The sequence below is a fragment of the Mustela nivalis genome, assembly GCF_964662115.1.
Source record: "Mustela nivalis genome assembly, chromosome: 7".
Classification (NCBI taxonomy): domain Eukaryota; kingdom Metazoa; phylum Chordata; class Mammalia; order Carnivora; family Mustelidae; genus Mustela; species Mustela nivalis.
The window spans coordinates 63941823-63959966 of NC_139026.1; the positions used below are offsets into that span (position 1 = coordinate 63941823).

Below are 18144 nucleotides of genomic sequence, written 5' to 3' on the forward strand. Positions count from 1 at the left end.
CTTACTTAGAATACAGTGAAATTGATTGTCAAATCTTATTTTTACTAGTTGGTATTTCTCAGTGACCCACATTTCTTCTTAGATTAAGAGTCTTTTTTTTTTTTTTAAGATTTTATTTATTTATTTGACAGAGAGAGATCGCAAGTAGGCGGAGAGGCAGGCAGAGAGAGAGGAAGGGAAGCAGTCTCCCTGCTGAGCAGTGAGCCCGATGCGGGGCTCGATCCCAGCACCCTGGGATCATGACGTGAGCCGAAGGCAGAGGCTTTAACCCACTGAGCCACCCAGGCGCCCTAGATTAAGAATCTTGATCTTGTTTTCCAGGAGTGTGGACCAGCATCATGTTGGGGAATGTTTCCCTCCCACCACTTCTCCATTCTTCTTGCTGCTCAGTTTGTTTCTGGGGACCTGCGCGATGCTGGTCAAAGAGACAGGCATCACGGTGTTTGGAGTGTGCTTGGTTTACGATCTCTTTTCCCTGTCCCGCAAGCAAGAGAAATCGTAAGTCATTTTAAAGTTTTGATACCAAGCAGTGCATGTGCAGAGAATTACTTAAATCGGTTGCTTTCAAATTTTTAGTTAAAAAAAAAAAGTATAACATTTTGTTAAACGTAACCTCATTTACACTGTAAATTAATAAGGTTTGTTTTATTAAGATAAATGCATTAGGTATGTTCAAATTCCTCACGCTTTATAAAAATCAATGAGGGCTGTAAGGATTTTGTGAGCCTCCAATTTGGAATTGGAAAGTATCTATGTTATGTTTATGTTTATGTTTATGTTGCTAGATTGTTTTGGTCGCATACTATTGAGAAATCCTATTCATAGAGAGGAGTGGTTGCAAATGGTAACTGTTTCTTAACAGCTTTTTGAATTCCTGAATTCATATGAAAAAAACACTGCTAAGTTGGGTCTGGTTACTTGTTCTATGGGTGATGCTGTTACCTAGGAGTTTTTGATGTTTTGTTTTGGAATTCCACAAAAGGCCAGTCTACACCATACAGGAGTACTCACAGGTTATATTCAAATTAAAGGTCAAGTTTATTTAGTAGCCTGTTTTCACTTAAAAGAGTTTAAGCACATTCATTATATCCTGTGGACTATAGATGGCAAGAATGCTGAGTCATATTAAAAGTTGAAGCACATACTATATTTTTCTACCTCTGTCAACTCTATAATTACTGTTTGCCATGCAGACCCCATTTTTCAGTAATTATAAGGCCCTTACTTTTGAACTTTTAAAAAACATGGTTGATTTATTCTTCTGCTTCATCCCATGAAGAATTTTAGCTTTAAAAGAAAAAAATCCTGCCTTTCTATTCCATTCCCTAGCTCTTTATACTCCTTGACATAAAGATAAGAGCAGTGTTATTGAGTGGCAACAAGCTGAGATGAGTCATTAAATTCTGATCACCTTCCTGCCTGGGCGTTCTTAGAGATAATTTAAATAGACTTTAGTGCTCTATTGGCTCTCTGTAAATCTCAGAGGCGTGTAAAAGGAAGGAGCTCGGTTATCATTTTGACCTAAGTTCATGCCAAGAAAGCTGTGAGCCAGAGGACCTCCCCTTGGCTTCTGTGAGAATGCCTTGGCCTCTCTACCTTCTCAGCCAATAGGAGGGATGGTGATGCTGGCCTTACTTTGTACAGAATGACCTAGCAACCCGTCCTGTTCACACTTCCTTCTCGCCGCCTCTGTAGCTGAGTCCTGGAGCCCTTTCTGCTTTGCCTTGCTGACGGCAGGAGGATGTGATGACTGACTGCAGAGCCTCCCCTGTAGTCCTGTCCAGAGCCGTGTGAACCTCATCCTTGAAGTCATGTCTGCTCTGGTCTTGGGATTCTGCAGCCCACCGTTGCCTCTGTACTGCTTTCTGTTTCATCTGGTCACTGTTGAGCGAGGCTTTTGTCAGAGGGGATAATTGTCCCTATTATTTCTTTAAGAATTGTTTCTGACCTTCAGAATACTAAACCACTGGAAGTTCTGGGGGGTTGGGGGGAGTGGCAATCATACCGCTGATACGTTGCTCAGAAGTTGCACAGCTTATAGTCCCTGCTTCGCTTTTTGGTCAGTTTTGGCTCTCATAAGCAGTGGCTCTGCCTAAGGGGAGACATTCGTTCTTTCCTTCATCCTTTTGTCCACCCATTCAACACATACTCATTCTGTGCCTGGCCAAGAACGAGAGAGATTTCTACCCTCCAGGGGCATACAGATAGTGGGGGAGACAGACGTTGTATGAGTAGTCATACAAGAAACTGATTACAGTTGTGCACAGCAGTCAGAACAGAGAGCACGTACCAGAGACCTGGCCAATAAGTTAAGATCTCCTGAGTCCTGGCCACATGCCAGGCACTGTGCCACACCATTAATAGGCATGAAGTCACTTAATGCTCAGAATAACTGTTAGCCTTATTTAGTAGAGGAGAAAACAGAATCACAGGAAGTGACCTCTCCAGAGTCACCAAATCCGTCTATGGCCATACCACCCTGAACGCGCCCGATCTCGTCAGAGTCACCAAATCCCAGGGGGAGCCAGGATTTGGATCCCTGTCTGTGTGACTCTGGGAGCCACAGGCTTGCCCCTGAGTACCTTTGCCACTGTGGACAGAACACAGAGCAGGGACCTAGAGACCTCTTCTAGGACATCTGCTGCCCAAGGCCTGGGCTCACATTTGTACCATGAGATCAGCTCAGACGTCCTGAGTGTAACAGGGGTCATGACCCTTTTGAAAATCTCACAGAATCGTGTCCCCTTTTCCCAGTAATTTAATATATACACATGCAGTTTTGCGCAAACTCTTAGGGCTATCTTCCCACTTTATCTGTTCATTTAGAATAAACATCTTGGCGTTAGGTTGTTCTCGAGGTCCTTTATCATACGATTCAGGTGGCAAGAAAGAAATAGTAACAAAAATGAATGTTGGAAGCTCTTCTATGTGAGGGACAATTTATTCCTAAATTTTAAGATTGGGCCCAGGAATGGAGTGGGATTTCTTTGATTTGACATCACCATCAGGAAGAAATATTTTCAGTGAAAGATCAGCTCCTGAGAGTTAAGTTTCTTTGTACTTTTATTTCTTTTCTAAGAATTTGGATATCATTTCCAACATGCAGAGAATAACATTCCCTGACTCCAGTCCCTAACCTCTTTCTCTGAGAGTAACCACCATCCTGCATTTGTCACTTTTCATTTCTACAATTATTTATATGCCATTACTTAGTAGGTATATACCAATGAGTATCAAATAGTGTATTTTTAACATATTTTCAAACTTTAAGTCAGTAGTATCACTTGCTTTTCATTTAACATTAGGACTTTGAGGTACATCGTGGGTATGTGTAGCTCTAGTACGTTAGGTTTAATTGTTGTTCAGTATTTAAATAGCACAATTTATTTATCTGCTTTTCTGGATTTGGAATTTAGGTTATTTGTACCATTTTTGCTATTGTAAACTATGCCGCAATGGATTGTGTGTGTGTGTGTGTGTGTGTGTGTGTGTGTGTGCAAATACATGTGGGTTTCTCTCAGGCATAGAAGGGGGAGTTGCTGGAACCACAGATAGACACATGTTCGCCGCGTCCTCTACTAGAGGACTTGAAACAATTGCAGCAATTGTCTGAGAATCCCCTTGGCTTTGCTCCACATTTTGGGCTTCACTTGGTAGTGTCAGATATTTTAATTTTTGCCCATTTGATGGTTATGAATTCTATTTCAGAGGATTCATGAAAGAAAATATAACCAAGGTACATTGGACAGATCAGCTATGAATGATATTTTACAAGATCATAATTATGTAAATCCCGAATACCACTTCTATCAAATATTTTGAAAGAAATCTATCTGGAGGATGAGGGGTGTGAGTGTGTGTGCGTGTGTGTGTGTGTGTGTGCATGTGTATGTGAGTGTTGGCAACCTTGTAAGAGAGACTGAAACCTAGTATTCTATAGTAGTAAGTAAACCTAAGTTCTAAAATTAAAAAAAAAAATGTTATAATTGTGTTCTTTTTAAAACCGTGTGATATATACCGGAAACAAAAAACCTAAAAGTCTTGAGGATGATTGCTTCCAGGGAACAGGACTTGGGAGTGGGGCAGGGGACTGTTACTTCTTGTTGAAAGTCTTATCATTCTGTTTGACTTTCTCTCCCCTCACTGCCACGTACATAATTAGAAGCAATGGGGTCATCCATCAACGCAGCCCACAGCAGCCTGCGAGCCCTCAGCCCTCCTCTCTGCCTGTGCACCCTCACCGGGAGAATGGGAAGCAACAGCGATTTCCTCACCGAGGAGCTTGGGGTGGTTGCCACTCCCCATCGCCGCCAGAACCCAAGAGCAGTGGATTCCCAGTGTCTCCTCGAGCCATGTGGTCCGTGATGAGGTACTGACAGGGCTCCCCAGGGCCATTTTCATGCTCCAGCACCACCTGGTGTAGCCAGGGTTGGGCAGGAGAAGTAAAATACCCAGTGAGTGTTTCCTGACTCCCCTTTCTCTCTCCGCCTTTCCCTCCCTCCTCCTCCTCTTCATTCTTCCCTTTCCCTATATTAGATGAGGTAAGATAGGAGTCGCTGGAAGCAGCAAGTAGCTGCCCTGCTCTGGGCCTTGATTTGGAAGCACCGGGTGGGACGTGGGTCTGAGAAGCCTCAGTTAGGCAGGACAGACACTTGACTGTGTCCCTAAGGAAAAGCCTTGCATGGAAGAGCAGGCACTCTGGGAGGGTGGGGGTCCTCCTTTCACCCAGCCGTGAAAATTAACAGAGATTCATCAGAACAGGTCCCCTCACTAAATTAGGTTGTGTCTAAAATAGTTTGAACCACAGGCAAGTCAGAATTTAATAAAGATGGAAATGAGATTCATCCTGTTAACATTTTACCACTTCAGATTCCAGTTCTTATTCCTCTGTGCGGTCCTAGAAAACTCTCATTTCAGAGTCTTGGTTTCCAGTTATTCCCACTTTTGTCGGTGTTTTTGGATTTTGCTTCATTCATTCATTTCATTCATTTACTCATCAACATAGCTACTGAACATCTGTCAAGTGTCGGGCACTGTTCTAGGCACCAGGGATGTCCTGGTAAATAAGGAGGACAAGGTCTGAACTCTTGTATAGCTTCCTTTCCAGTAGAAGAAGACATAGTCTAAATTATTAGCAAGGAATGAACAGTGTGATAGAGAGTGATGGGCGGGCCTGGCCTGGCCAAATTGGGGTTGGTTGGTCAGGGAAGGCCTCCAGAATCCCTGTAATGACAGGAGGCACTAGTCCTGCAAAGACCTGCCAAGATCTGGGCAGAAGGTTCCAGACTTGGGCTAATGAGCAAGTGGGAGCTGGAAGAGGTGAGGTCAGGGAGTGGCCAGGCCCAGATAATGAAGGGTCCTGTTGGCTATAAAATTAAGTTTGGATTTTATTCTGGGTAGAGAAGGAACACTTTAGAGGTTTCTTACTTGTTTTAAGTGTGGAGAGAAATGATCACATTTCTTTTTTAAAATGTTCACTGGCTTCTTTGTAGTGCTTGATGTAAGGGGGCAAGAATAAAGCAGAGGAGGGTTTGGAGACTTCTATACAGACTGTGTGAACAAACAAGGTCTTGGCCAAGGGTGACAGGGACTGTGTTGGATTTGGGGCATCTTTTGGATGTAGGTCCTACAGGACTTGCTGATGCTTGGGATGAAGGGGAGAGGTGAGAAGAGTAAGGGAAAGGCAGGAAATGAGGATTTGGGGGTATCTGGCTTCAACAGTTGGGTGGATGGTGGTACCAGTTACTGAGATGGAAAGGCTAGGGGAGAGTAGGTTTTCTGACAGTTTGGGGCGGGGGGGAGGTTGAAATCACAAAAATGTATGAAATTCCTGTGGAAGGAAAAAGAGAGATAAGATAGAGTCCTATATCATTGGGGAAATCTTGACTTTTTTATGGAGGGCCGTGGAGGAAAAGAAGACAGAGAATTTTAGGGAAATTGTTAATTTTTAAAGAAAGGCCAAGGAGGAAGGGTACCTGGGTGGCTCAGTTGGTTAAGGGACTGCTTTTGACTCAGGTCATGATCTTGGAGTCTCAGGATCGAGTCCTGCATTGGGCTCCCTGTTCAGCGGGGAGTCTGCTTCTCCCTCTGAATATCCCTCTCTTTCTCTTTCAAATAAGTGAAATCTTAAAAAAAAAAAAAAAAAAAGACAGAAAGAAAGAAAGGCCAAGGAGGAGAAAGAAGAGCAATTAATAGAATATGGAGATTTTCAAGGTGGCTTCAACATGTGACTCTCATGAAGAAAGGACCATATTAGACTTTACTCAGATTCATATCCCCAGTTACTTTCACAGTGTCTGGCTAATCGTAGTTGCTCGAATATTTGTGAAATGACTAAATTAATGAACTGATGGGAAGAAAGTGTTGGAATTAATCACAGAAAGAATAATTTTCAGTAAATTTGACAATGAAGAAATGGTGGAGGGGTGCCTGGGTGGTTCATTCAGTTAAGTGTCTGACTCCTGGTTTCAGTTTCAGGGTCATGATCTCAGGGCCAAGAAATCAATCCCTGTGTTGGGCTCCACACTCTGTGGGGAGTCTGCTTCAGGATTCTCCCTCTCCCTCGCTTGCTTACTCTCAAATGAATAAATCACTCTTTTAAATGAGCTTGCCCACTCAACTCTCAAATAAATAAATCTTTTAAATAAATGAAGGAATGGTGGAGAAGGATGTTATCTGGAGGTGTGTTGGGTTTTTGTTTTCATTCTTATTTTAAATTTGGTGGATGTGTGTACATGTGGGTAAGTTCTTGTTGCAAGCCTTGTCGTTCTGTTTGACAAACTGTAGAGAGGAGAGATGGAAGACATGGCAGCAGAAAGGGATGGGATGAATTAGGAATACCAGGGGAATGCTGCGTTTGCTGATGTCCTAGAAATACTCCTACCATGGCTCATTTCAGGCTACATATGTGACACCCTTGACCATGGCGTTAGGGGGAAATGTGTTAGAGCCCACCACTGTGCAGTATTTCCACTGCCTCATAGACCACAGAGTTAGTAGTAAAACGAAGTAAACCAATTAGGAAGTGATGAGCTTTGAGTGGTTATCACCTTTGCTTTTAATATGATTTTTAAAATTTTAAGTTTCATTTTCAGTAATGGATGTACTTAATAACTGGTCTGCAGAATTCAAAAAAATTTAAAATCGTCATCTTCTGCAAGTCCAGGGTTCCAGGCGAGGACTTGGCTTAGGGGAGGAGGCAGGACACCTGTGTCATTTGATGTGGAGTGCACTTCTCTGTTGAACTCTCAGGTGGTGGAAAGATTCTTGCAATCCTTCTTAGACTGTCGATGAAGCACCTTTTGGCTTGCTCTGATGGGGTTTGGGGCTAACACATTGAATCAGGTGACATTCTCTTGTAGGTTACATTTTTTTTTTAAAACCCTGAACACCAGGGTATTATTTTAGAAACAATGGTATCTGAAGAGCAGTATACAGCACAGCTGAAACTGGGTCAGAGTTTTACTAAGTTACCATGTTTATGGGCAAGATAGACCATTTATTTTCCTTCCTTTGGAAAGTTGTCATAAATTTTCCCTCTTTTGAAAGGAAAGGTATTATATTTTTGAGTATACATTTGATTAGTGTTAAAATTATTTTTGTAAAACGTTGCATGAACTTTTGTCAGAAGCTGGTCAGGTAAAGCAAATAAAAGTCCAAGAAGTTGTGCTGTCCTAGTTCCTAAGGTCTCGAGACCATGTTTTTTTTTTTAAAGATTTTATTTATTTATTTGAAAGAGAGACAGTGAGAGACAACATGAGTGAGGAGAAGGTCAGAGGGAGAAGCAGACTTCCCATGGAGCTGGGAGCCTGATGTGGGACTCGATCCTGGGACTCCAGGATCATGACCTGAGCCGAAGGCAGTCGTCCAACCAACTGAGCCACCCAGGCGCCCTCGAGACCATGTTTAAGTCACGGCTCCTACGAAGACATGATCTCTGATCTCCTTCAACCTATGTTTCCCCATCTGCAAATGGGGAAAGCAGTAGGAATAACCCTTTCCTCTCCACTTGGTTGTCAGGACTAAGAGCAATAGCACAGGTAAGATGCAGACCGATAGGAGCCAGGCACACAGGTGGCCGGTCAGCACATGGTAGCCGGCCTTGTCTGGATTGCTAGTTTCATATTATAACCCTTCTCATTCCTGTGTGGGTTTCTGGACAGCAGGCGGCATCATGAAAATGGTGAACCTGCAGGGTGCAGGCAGGGCATGAGATGTTTGTGTAGGATGGGTTTTCTTTTATGTTTTTTGATTGAACTTTGAGCCTGTTTGCTAGTACACATTTGTACTGCGTGGATGGCATTAGTCTGACAAAAAATTAGGCTGAACACTATGATGTAAACTGTTTTCAGAGGTTACTACACATAGGGGAAAATCCCAACCCAGAAAAAAAAAAGACCCTACTACATTTATTCAGTTACCAGTTTTTCTGCGTGAGTTGGTGATTGACTCATGGGTAGAAAGTGCAATAGAAAACTTCACACTTAGGGTACATGCTCTGGAGTCAGATAAGATTTCAGTTGATACTGTGTTTTACTGAATTACTCCATGTGAATTGAGGAATGTTTTGTATGTAAATATTCCTTCCCTTATCTTCTTTATTATGTTAAATTCATTCACACGTGGGTACATTTTCTTTTTCACATTGGAAAGGTCAGTGAATTCTTATCTTCAGAACTCATAGCAACATTTATATATAACTATGTATAGTCAACTTTTCATGATATACTTGATTGATTTCATTTTTAAATGACAATGGTCACACTAGGCACTGAAGAACAGTTCTTGGCTCAATAAGTTCTTGGTCATTTCCTCTTTTTTCCAGCTGGATCCGTCAGGGGTCCTTCATTTAACACTATTTACTGAGTACCTACTCAGTGCTCAATACCATTTTTGGTGTGAGGAATATGGTGGTGAAGCAAATTCAGCCCTGCCTTCATGGAACTTGGCTGGGTGATGATCATGGTATTTTTACTTAAAATGAGCTCATTTTCTACCTTTGTGGGCAATGTAGTGGTTAGAATTTTTTCACTTCATTGGGTCTTAAAAGAGTTTTTCTTGTAAATACCTTACCCATAGGTATGCAGATCCAGAAACTAAGACAGGTTTAGGACTGGAGAACAGTTTGGCACTAAAGTGAATTTGTGAGGTAATTAAATTCAGGGGACTTAGGGAGGCACATAAATATTTTGACCTTCACTTGCGGAATGGGTAACTGAACTTTTAAGTATCGTTTTAATGCTGGATTTCTGTAGACCTTGCATTACACTCTTTTCCCCCAAAGTAAGAAATGCTGTGCAGATTAAACTCCTGAGGTGGGATTTTGTACTTTCATCCACACATATGATCCTGTGAATAGGGCAGGTGTGTTGCAGATCATTATTAATAGTCTCAGCTTTGAGAGGAACTTTGTGAGCTAGCGAAGTGTGATTTGCAAGTGATAGAAAAAAAAATCTGTTGAAAGCTTGTATCTGACTAATAACTGGGCTCTCTTTTGTATCCCCTTACCCCCAGTTTTACACACTTTTTCTGTTGACTGGTTTCAAATGAGCCATTTCTAGTCTCATTCAGCTGCTGCTTTCCAAAATGAAATGCCCAGGGGTGCCTGGCTGGCTTAGTCAGGAAGACATGTGGCTCTTGATCTTGGGGCTGTAAGTTCGAGCACCACATTGGGTGTGGAGATTACTTAAAAATAAAATCTTTTTAAAAAAAATAAACGACTGAGTGAAAGAGATGTGGTGTTAACTAATAGGTCTACATGGAAAATCATCCAGCAGTTCCAGGTGAAGTTTGGGGGCTCATAATAGTAAATCCCCTCCCCTACTTTAAAATCTCGTAATGCAGGTGTGAGCCTCAAATGAATCCATGTTAAGAATATAGATCACCTCATGAAAGTACATGTTAAGTTAAGATTTTATTATAAAGAGACTGCAGATTCTCTTCAGTTGCTATTTATCATTTTCTACTTTGCTTTGTTTAAAGATGAACTGGGCCACATTTTGCTAGAGAATTTTTCCTCTCTTCCTCAGTGGTGTAAATTCTTTGGTCTTTTAGTTGTTCTTGGATGGCTGCTTCCAGATCATTATGACTTACTTCAGGGAGGCACATGATGGGTGGAGGGATCCGGGAAAGCAATGACTCTTGGGCTGCATTTTATAAAGACACTAGCCAAACCAGCCAGCGTAATTATTGTTAAAATGATTTATTATGTAACAACTGTGTAACTGTCCACTATCAACCTATCCTATGGGCACAATATCCCAATGATACTTCTTCTGACTTTTTTCCCATATACCCTGAGCTTTTTCATAGTTTGTCCATTTCTTTTTAACATAGCGATCTGACCATAGCTTTTGCTAATACTGTGTGCTTCTTTTGGATGTCGGTGAACTGCAGACATGCTTAGTGAATGTGAGGCACTGGAGAAAGGAAGTGAGTGATTGCTGGAGGCATTTGTCTTCCTGTAGAGAAAGAAATATTTTATTGGGAAGGGTGAACAAATGGTGGTATTTTGCAAGAGGAGTGATGGAAAGGGTGAGAAATTTCTTTTAAAAACATTGAAATGGGGGCGCCGGGGTGGCTCAGTGGGTTAAAGCCTCTGCCTTCAGCTCAGGTTGTGATCCCAGGGTCTTGGGATCGAGCCCTGCATTGGGCTCTCTGCTCAGCTGCTTCCTCTTTTCTCTCTCTCTGCCTGCCTCACCACCTACTTTTGATCTCTGTCTGTCAAATAAATAAATTTTAAAAAAAGAGGCTAAATTATTAAAAAAACATTAAAACATAAATTAAGAAGTTATTTTTAAGTCTGTGTTGTCAGATTTCTTAATTAGGAAGTGCGTTTATTGTGATACTATCATTAATGTACCTTTAATGTTCATTAGTAGGATCGATTTACCCAAGCTGGGCTTTCAGATTCTTTTAGAGTAAGTAGCTTTTTCGAAATATGGAACTTATCAGAAAAGTATTCTCTTGTGTGGATACAGAATTAGAAAAGAATTGTTTTTTCTTCTTACTGTTTCCTAACCATTAGTTTTGAGCGAGATCATTCTTTTTGAACCAGACCTAGAGTATGTGGTGAGGCAGGAATTACCTTGATGAGTTTGTCTGAAAGCTTATTGTAATCTGCTTTGGTTCTTGAACTGAGCTCTGCACTAAAATGGATCATTTCAGTAAAGTGTTCCTTGGATTCATTCAGAACATAGCACTAAAAGCTTCTTCCAAATAAATCACATGCTAAGGAGGCAAAATTCCTTTTAATTTATGGATGGCAGTTGGTAGAGTTCCTAACTGCTGACAGCCCCTGGTTCATTCTGTTGAATCTTGATTGGGTACTGATTCTTGGCAATCTTCGATCCCCTGGGAATTTCAGTCAGTGGATGATAAGTTCTTTCCTTTCGCAGTGTAGAGCAATCAAGCTTAGGCATCTGCTTTCCAACTGGATGCACAGGGACATATGTTGAAAGAGAAAACTATCAGAATGTAGGCATTTCTGGTTGGCATGCAGTTTTGTCATTGCCACAATAAGTTCTTCATAGAAGAGGATCCCAGGCCTCCTGCTTTTCCAGCCCCTCACCAGCCCCTGTATGGAGCTCTGCACCTCTGTCCTGTGTGCTTAAGAGGCTGGGTGGTCTCCAGGCCACCAAACAGCTCTCCTTTCTTACTCTGAGCACAGCAAGGGCTCTTAGGATGTTTACGGAGTTTACTGCTTTCTTTGCTCTTTTTGTTAATGCTACTGACATCCAGCTTAATAATTTTTTTCTCTTTATCTAAGTGTTAGCCTGCTGAGAGGTTATAGAGTGATTCTAATAGCAGTATCAGTTCATCTTACCATTGTAAACACTCAAGGTGTATATAAATAACTCACGGGAATCTTGTGCCCCCACGCCCAGCGATCCGTTCATGGTGGCTGCAGATAATTAGGTGGGATTTTCAGCTTGTTGTTCTGAAAATCATCTGCCACACGTTTTGATCTGGTCATATGTTTTGTAGTGTGAATGTAAGAGAATCTTAAAAATGTACATACTTGAGAAAAGCTTTTTTTTAATTCAAGAAGAGTTTGGAGGGACTTTTAAAAAAATTTTATTAACATATGATGTATTTGGAGGGACCTTGTGAGTGGAAATTGTGGGAATAAAAATGATTGAAAATTCCCTTGTTAGAAGCAAGCACGATGTTTTTCAAAATCAGTGTCAACCATAGTCACTCCCATGGAGTGTGCACTTAACCATCCGCCAGAGATCGGGTCACAGGTTTTATGAGCAGCTTACAATTTTCATTCCTAGTAAAACCTATGAGGGAGACAGTGTACAAAGACCGTGGGCTCAGACCAGAGTGCCCAGGTTTGAATTCTCTTCCACTTCTTACCACGTAGATAGTCTTTGGCCACTTACTTCATCTCTCTGTGTCTGCCGTTCCCTTGTGGGTAGGTGACAGTCCTGCCGATTCCTACCCCATGAGGGTATTGTGAGGAATGAATGAGTTTATGTAGGAAAAGAGCTTAAAATAGCTTTTCATTAATGGTAGTGCTAGGATTTTGCTTCTCTTCCCTCTCTTGTTTGTTTTATGCCAAAGCCAATGTGGAAGAAATATTGTTTAGAAATCTTCTTTTTAGCACATTCACATTTATGAAAGAAAGTGGGATAGTCTTGATTTTTACTTGTGATATTTAGTTGTCTTCTCTTTTTTCATGAGTTTACAGTAGTTTAAAAGGAAATGATTATTCAAGAAAAATATTCCTGTACCCCTCATGGAAAGTTCACTGAAGTTTAGCAGGATGTTAGAATTCTTGTGTTAACACTAATTCTTGACTGATAAATACCATACCCATTATGAATTGTCTCAAAGATGTGTTAGTTTATGAGACTAACAGTTGACTTTTTCAAATTCAGAGTTTTTGGTTTTTTAGAATTACTACAGAATAAAACATTGCTCTAGTAAACAAATCATTAGGTTGAAAAAAATAATAAAGACTTAATTTATCAATATTTTTAGGTAGGTGATCAGACAGCCATATAGGAATACGTGTTTTATGTTGTAGATTTGTGAATTTTTAATGCCGCTCGTGTTTTTCAAACCGTGACCTTTATTACTTTATATATAATGTAGAAAATATGTATTGATTTTGAAATCACCAAAAGCAGCAGTCTCCATGAGAAGCCTGGCATTAAAGATTTGCTTGTAACGATTTAACCTCTAAAAGTATTGGTAAAGTGTTTAAATGGAACATAAGTATGGATTTTTAGGGAATGAAGGCGATTAATATATCATAATTTGGAAAAAAATAAAAAAAGGAAAACAAACAAGCAAACCCAAACAACCAGCCAAAGCTGGACAGAGGGGAGGAGGAAGTATGTTTGTCTCATGTTAAGAGCGAGACATACCCTCAGTCCCTAATTGAATAAATAATACATTTCAGCTTTTGAGTGGTAGAGCTTTGGGTTCCTGACAGTTAAGTCTTTATCATAGATTGTTTTTCATACTTTGCATTTAGCTCTTAAAGTAATTTTTGTTTGTCAGTGTAAAAGGAATATGACTTTGTGAAAAGAATTATGATCTGTACTGCAATAACAGTGAATGTTTTTTATTTAAAAAAGTTGTCTAGGCGCACCTGGCTGGCTTAGTCAGTGGAGAGTGAAATTCATGACCTCAGGGTTGTGGGTTTGTGTCCCACATTGGGTGTGGAGATTACTTAAAAAAATTAAAAATTAAAAATAAATTAAAAATAAATAATTCATCTGTTTGATTACAGTTTGGGTTTTCATGCAGTCAGTGAAAGGCTGTGTGTTTATCCTCATGCAACTTGTTTCTCTCTTTTTTATGGTGTGTAATTTACAGCTGCAAAGGTTAGGTAAACCTTTCAGATAAATTGAGATTGAGTGCCAATCTCCAGTTATTTTTAAGCAGAAAATACAGGTACAATAATAGCTGAGAACTATTGGTTCAAGAGAACATGATGTCTTGAACACTGAAACTGTCATCATTGTCCCTCTATGCTGTTTGTGAAAAGTCTCAACAATGTAGGGTTGCTAATAGGTTTTTTGCTTATTTGTTTGTTTGGTAAAGGAAGAGTTTATTTCCCAGGGTGGACTGTGTATGTAAAGAAATGAGAGGCACCTCTGGGTAGTGTAAGGAGCCTTGGCCTGGTTTGTGGGAAAACTGGGTTCACTCTGATTCTGATTTGTTGGGGGTCCTTGGGCCAGCTACTTTACTCCCATGGATTTTTGTTTTTCTTACCTGTGACACAACATAAGGGAGACAGGGTGGACTGGTTTCCAGTCATGTGAAACTCTCTGTGAGGCCTGTTTTGGCCAGACCCTTATGAGTCTGTGCTGTTCCTCTTTGTGTCTTCCATGGACACGTGTGCAGGTGGAAGGGGGTTGACTGTGAAAGGAGACGACATGGAGAAATGACCCTCATGTAGGGCTCTCAGGAGTAACTAAATGGACAGTGGAGGACATTTTGCTAATGTGCATTTTGTCATTTCCTTTTCCGTCTTGAATTCTTGATGACCCGAAGTCTTTAAAACTTAAGTCAGATGTCTTGATGAAAACTATCAATATGGGAAAAGATCAAATTTTGCCTTCAGTTTTCCTGTTGTAATCAGTGCCATGCCTTTGGAAGCTGACTCCTGCTGCTATCTATGCAGAAGTAGTTTGTTGATTCATTTCATTAATAAACATTTATTAAACACTTGGTACAAAAATGTCTTAGGGATCATTTGCTTGCAAAGAACAAAGCCTTTTGAAAACTTGCTTCAGCAAATTGAGGCATTTGTTAGAAGGACACACTGGAATGTGCCAGCACCCCAGCATGGAAATTGAGCCTGGGTTTGTTAGGGACACAAAAACTGGCAAAGTCAGCAGATTTATTTTCTGCCTCTTTGGGGCTTCATGGTCTTTTGCTTAAAAAAAAAAAAAAATTCGTGTTGTTTTTCTTTCCACCTCTTTTTAAAGACTAGCTTTTCTTATTTTGTTCAGTGCAGAGCTGCCTCAGTCCTAGCTTCACATAGCCTCCCAGCTCAGTTCCACAGAAGAGGGGCTAGATTCACTGGGTCCTGACTGCAGAGTCCCAGAGGGGGACTGATTGGCCCAGCGTCGATGTGCTTACAGCCCAGGAGAGAGGTTGTACAGATGGATAAGGTCATCTGTGGCGGTAAGTGCAGTTAGATACCTGCACACCGAAGGAGGGATATGCAGGGCCGCATAGCATGTCAGCTAGGGAAATCTGATGTGAGCCGCGTTGTCACAGATGAGCCAGTGAACTGAAGGCAGGACGGCTCTCCAGGCAGAAGGTATAGCGTGAGGGAGAATGCGGCAGCGCGCACCTGCGGAGCGTATGTGTATGTGTGCACGTGTGTCTGTGTGTTCGTGTGTGTGTGCATGTGTGTCTGTGTGTTCGTGTGTGTGTGCACGTGTGTCTGTGTGTTCGTGTGTGTGTGCACGTGTGTGTGTAATAAGCAGCTCAGGACTCGAGTAATGGGAGATGAGGCTGAGAAGGTTGGCAGGAGCCTGTCACGAGGAATTTGGAAGAGATGCCAGGGGACTTTGACTCCTGCCTAAGGAAGGGCAACAACAGGTGCAGGGCAAGCTCATCTGTTTTTTTGGATCACACATACGAGAAGTCTGAGCATAAAGCTGGATGGAGCACAAGATTTTTAAGTGAAGATTTAATCTTTAAGTGAAGATTAAAAAGCTCAAACCATTTGATGTTATTTGTATACTTTTGAGAATGACAAAGCAGTAATTCTGAGATTTTTAACATATTTGAATCCTACATATCTGTGAAAGCTCCATATTTTCTCTTTATCTGTAAAGATTATATAAAATTTTCTTATATAAAATTTCTTATATAAAATTTTCTCTACACATTTTTGTAATTTTGGAAGAATTCTTATATTTAAGATCAGTTAGCAGGAGCCTTAAGAGTGCATTTGCCTGTGGTAGGGAGAGGCTCTACCATTTATCCACACCTGTTAATTGATTTATGCCTTTTTGATTTATGATTTGCTTCTAAAGAATAGAAATTAATGGAAACTTCACAGAGGTGGTAATCCCTTCCTATTATGCATTCAGTATGCTAAGTTTGATATAATTTTGATTTCTGGTTTCTGATTAAAATAATCATTTCTTCTTATGTGTATTGTGTCCAAGCAGCTGTTGTGTTTTGTATTGGCACAGATAATTGCTTTTCTACTTGGCAAAGAAAATGAGCAGATGCAAAACAAATATCTTTTCCTGGCATGGTCTTTTGGAAGCTCTAAAGCCCAGTGTTGACGACGTTTTCATAAGTGATACAGCAAGTGCAGCTCAATGTCAGACTGTAGCTATTAACTGCCAGGTATTCACTGTGTGTGGCCAAGATAAATTCTAACCAAATTTGTGTATTTGACTTAGATTTCGAGCTTGAAAATAAGAAACAATTTAGTTTTCCCATGAGGAAAATAGTATGTTGACATGAAGGCCTCTATTGATGCAATTGCCCCCAAAAGTGATTCTAGAATTTCCATCTTCATTTACTTTTAATATTGGTGGAGCCGTGGTGTGCTCAGTCGTTAGGTGCATGGCTCCTGGGGTCACACCAAATGGACTTAGGTCCCAGATTTCTCATTTAGTAGCAGTATAAACTTTGGATTAAGTGATTTCCATATCCATAAAATAGGAATAATCAGTTCTTAGAAATGGCATGAAATATTTAAAGCATGAGGCCCAGTACAACACAGTCCCAATTAGCACTTGTGCACAAATCTGAAAATGTCCAGTCTCTGTATTTGGGCATGGGGAAGATAAGCTGTCTACCTAATATATCTGTGGTGCTACTTTTCAATGTCTTGAGAGTTCTGGCTTAAGTAGTCATTGTCGATTCCACTGGGAGGTGAAAGAGAGCCAACATGGATTGCCTATTTCAAGCCAGGAAAGAAACTTTAAATTGTCACCAAGTGCTTGGGAAGTAGATCTTCCCACCACATTTACATGTATGTGAAAGGTCAGACTCACAGAGGTTGCATAATTTTCACATCGATACATAGCTAGAATGTGGAAGATTCAGGATTTGAACACACATCCATTTGATTCTACTATATCGGTTAGCAAGGTCAGGCCCTTCACAGTGTTTCCTGGAAAGATTTATAAGAAGTTTCTAGAAAGGACTATTGTGGGGAAGGCAGAAGTATACTGGGAGAATCAACCTATTCCCCTTTTTCCTGCATTTCATGGAGCCCAAGTGGCTTTAGCCATTTTACATGTTGGGCGCTGATGACGCTGGGGTTGGCTCTTGGCCATGTCCTCATCATGCTGGTGCTACGGGGGATTTCGCTGTTTGTAGCACCCAGCTTAGCACTTTTGAGAAAACTATTCTTCATTTTAAAGTGAAATGCTAGGTGGGATGTGTCACATTTCATCAGGAAGCAGTCATCGAATACCATTTTTCTGTAAAGCAAAGTTCTGTAAAGCAACAGTGAGCTAGCTGTTCAGTTATAGATGCAGTCCTGGGTCTCTGATTATTGTATCTGCTGAATTTTCTGCTGGATAGTGGTATTGCTCTTCAGGGAAACTTTTCTATGTGTGACATTTTTGAAAGATAGATTGTGTGTGTATGAGAGAGAGAGAGGGAGGGAGAGAGAGAAAGGTAGAAATAGTATTGCTTTGTGGACTTCTAAAAAAGGTTTTATTTATTTGAGATTTTATTTATTGAGAGAGAGCATGAGTGGGGAGGGGCAGAGGCGGGTGGAGAAAGAATCTGAAGCAGACTCTGATTCACTGAGTGCAGAGTCCAGCTTGGGACTTGATCCCATGACCACGAGACCGTAGGTTGTGCCAAAACCAAGAGTCGAACACTTAACCCACTGAGCCACCTAGGGGCTCCTGCTTTGTGGACTTTCGATTGGGACTTCTAAAGTTAATGTGTATCGGAATATTATTCAGCTAAGAACATTTACAATAACATGGGTGGGCCTAGAGGGTATTGTGCTAAGTGAAAGACAGAAAGAAAAATACCATAGGCTGGGTGATGGGTATTAAGGAGGACATGTGCTGTGATGAGCACTGGGTATTATATGCAACTAATGAATCATTGAACTCTACATCAGAAACTAATGATGTACTGTGCAGTGGCTAAATGAACATAATAAAAAAGAAAAGAAAAAAAAAACCA

At 40.9% G+C, this 18144-nt stretch overlaps 1 protein-coding gene across 2 annotated transcripts in view; it reads left to right on the plus strand.

Moving 5' to 3' along the window:
• TMTC1 (transmembrane O-mannosyltransferase targeting cadherins 1) overlaps positions 1–18144 on the plus strand; it is a 259231-nt gene that overhangs the window by 32926 nt on the left and 208161 nt on the right. For both annotated transcript variants that reach the window (XM_082742146.1, XM_082742147.1), the window contains exons 4-5: positions 322–498; positions 4163–4369. In XM_082742146.1, coding sequence (XP_082598272.1) covers positions 322–498; positions 4163–4369 — 384 coding nt within the window. The remainder of the gene's footprint in view (positions 1–321; positions 499–4162; positions 4370–18144) is intronic.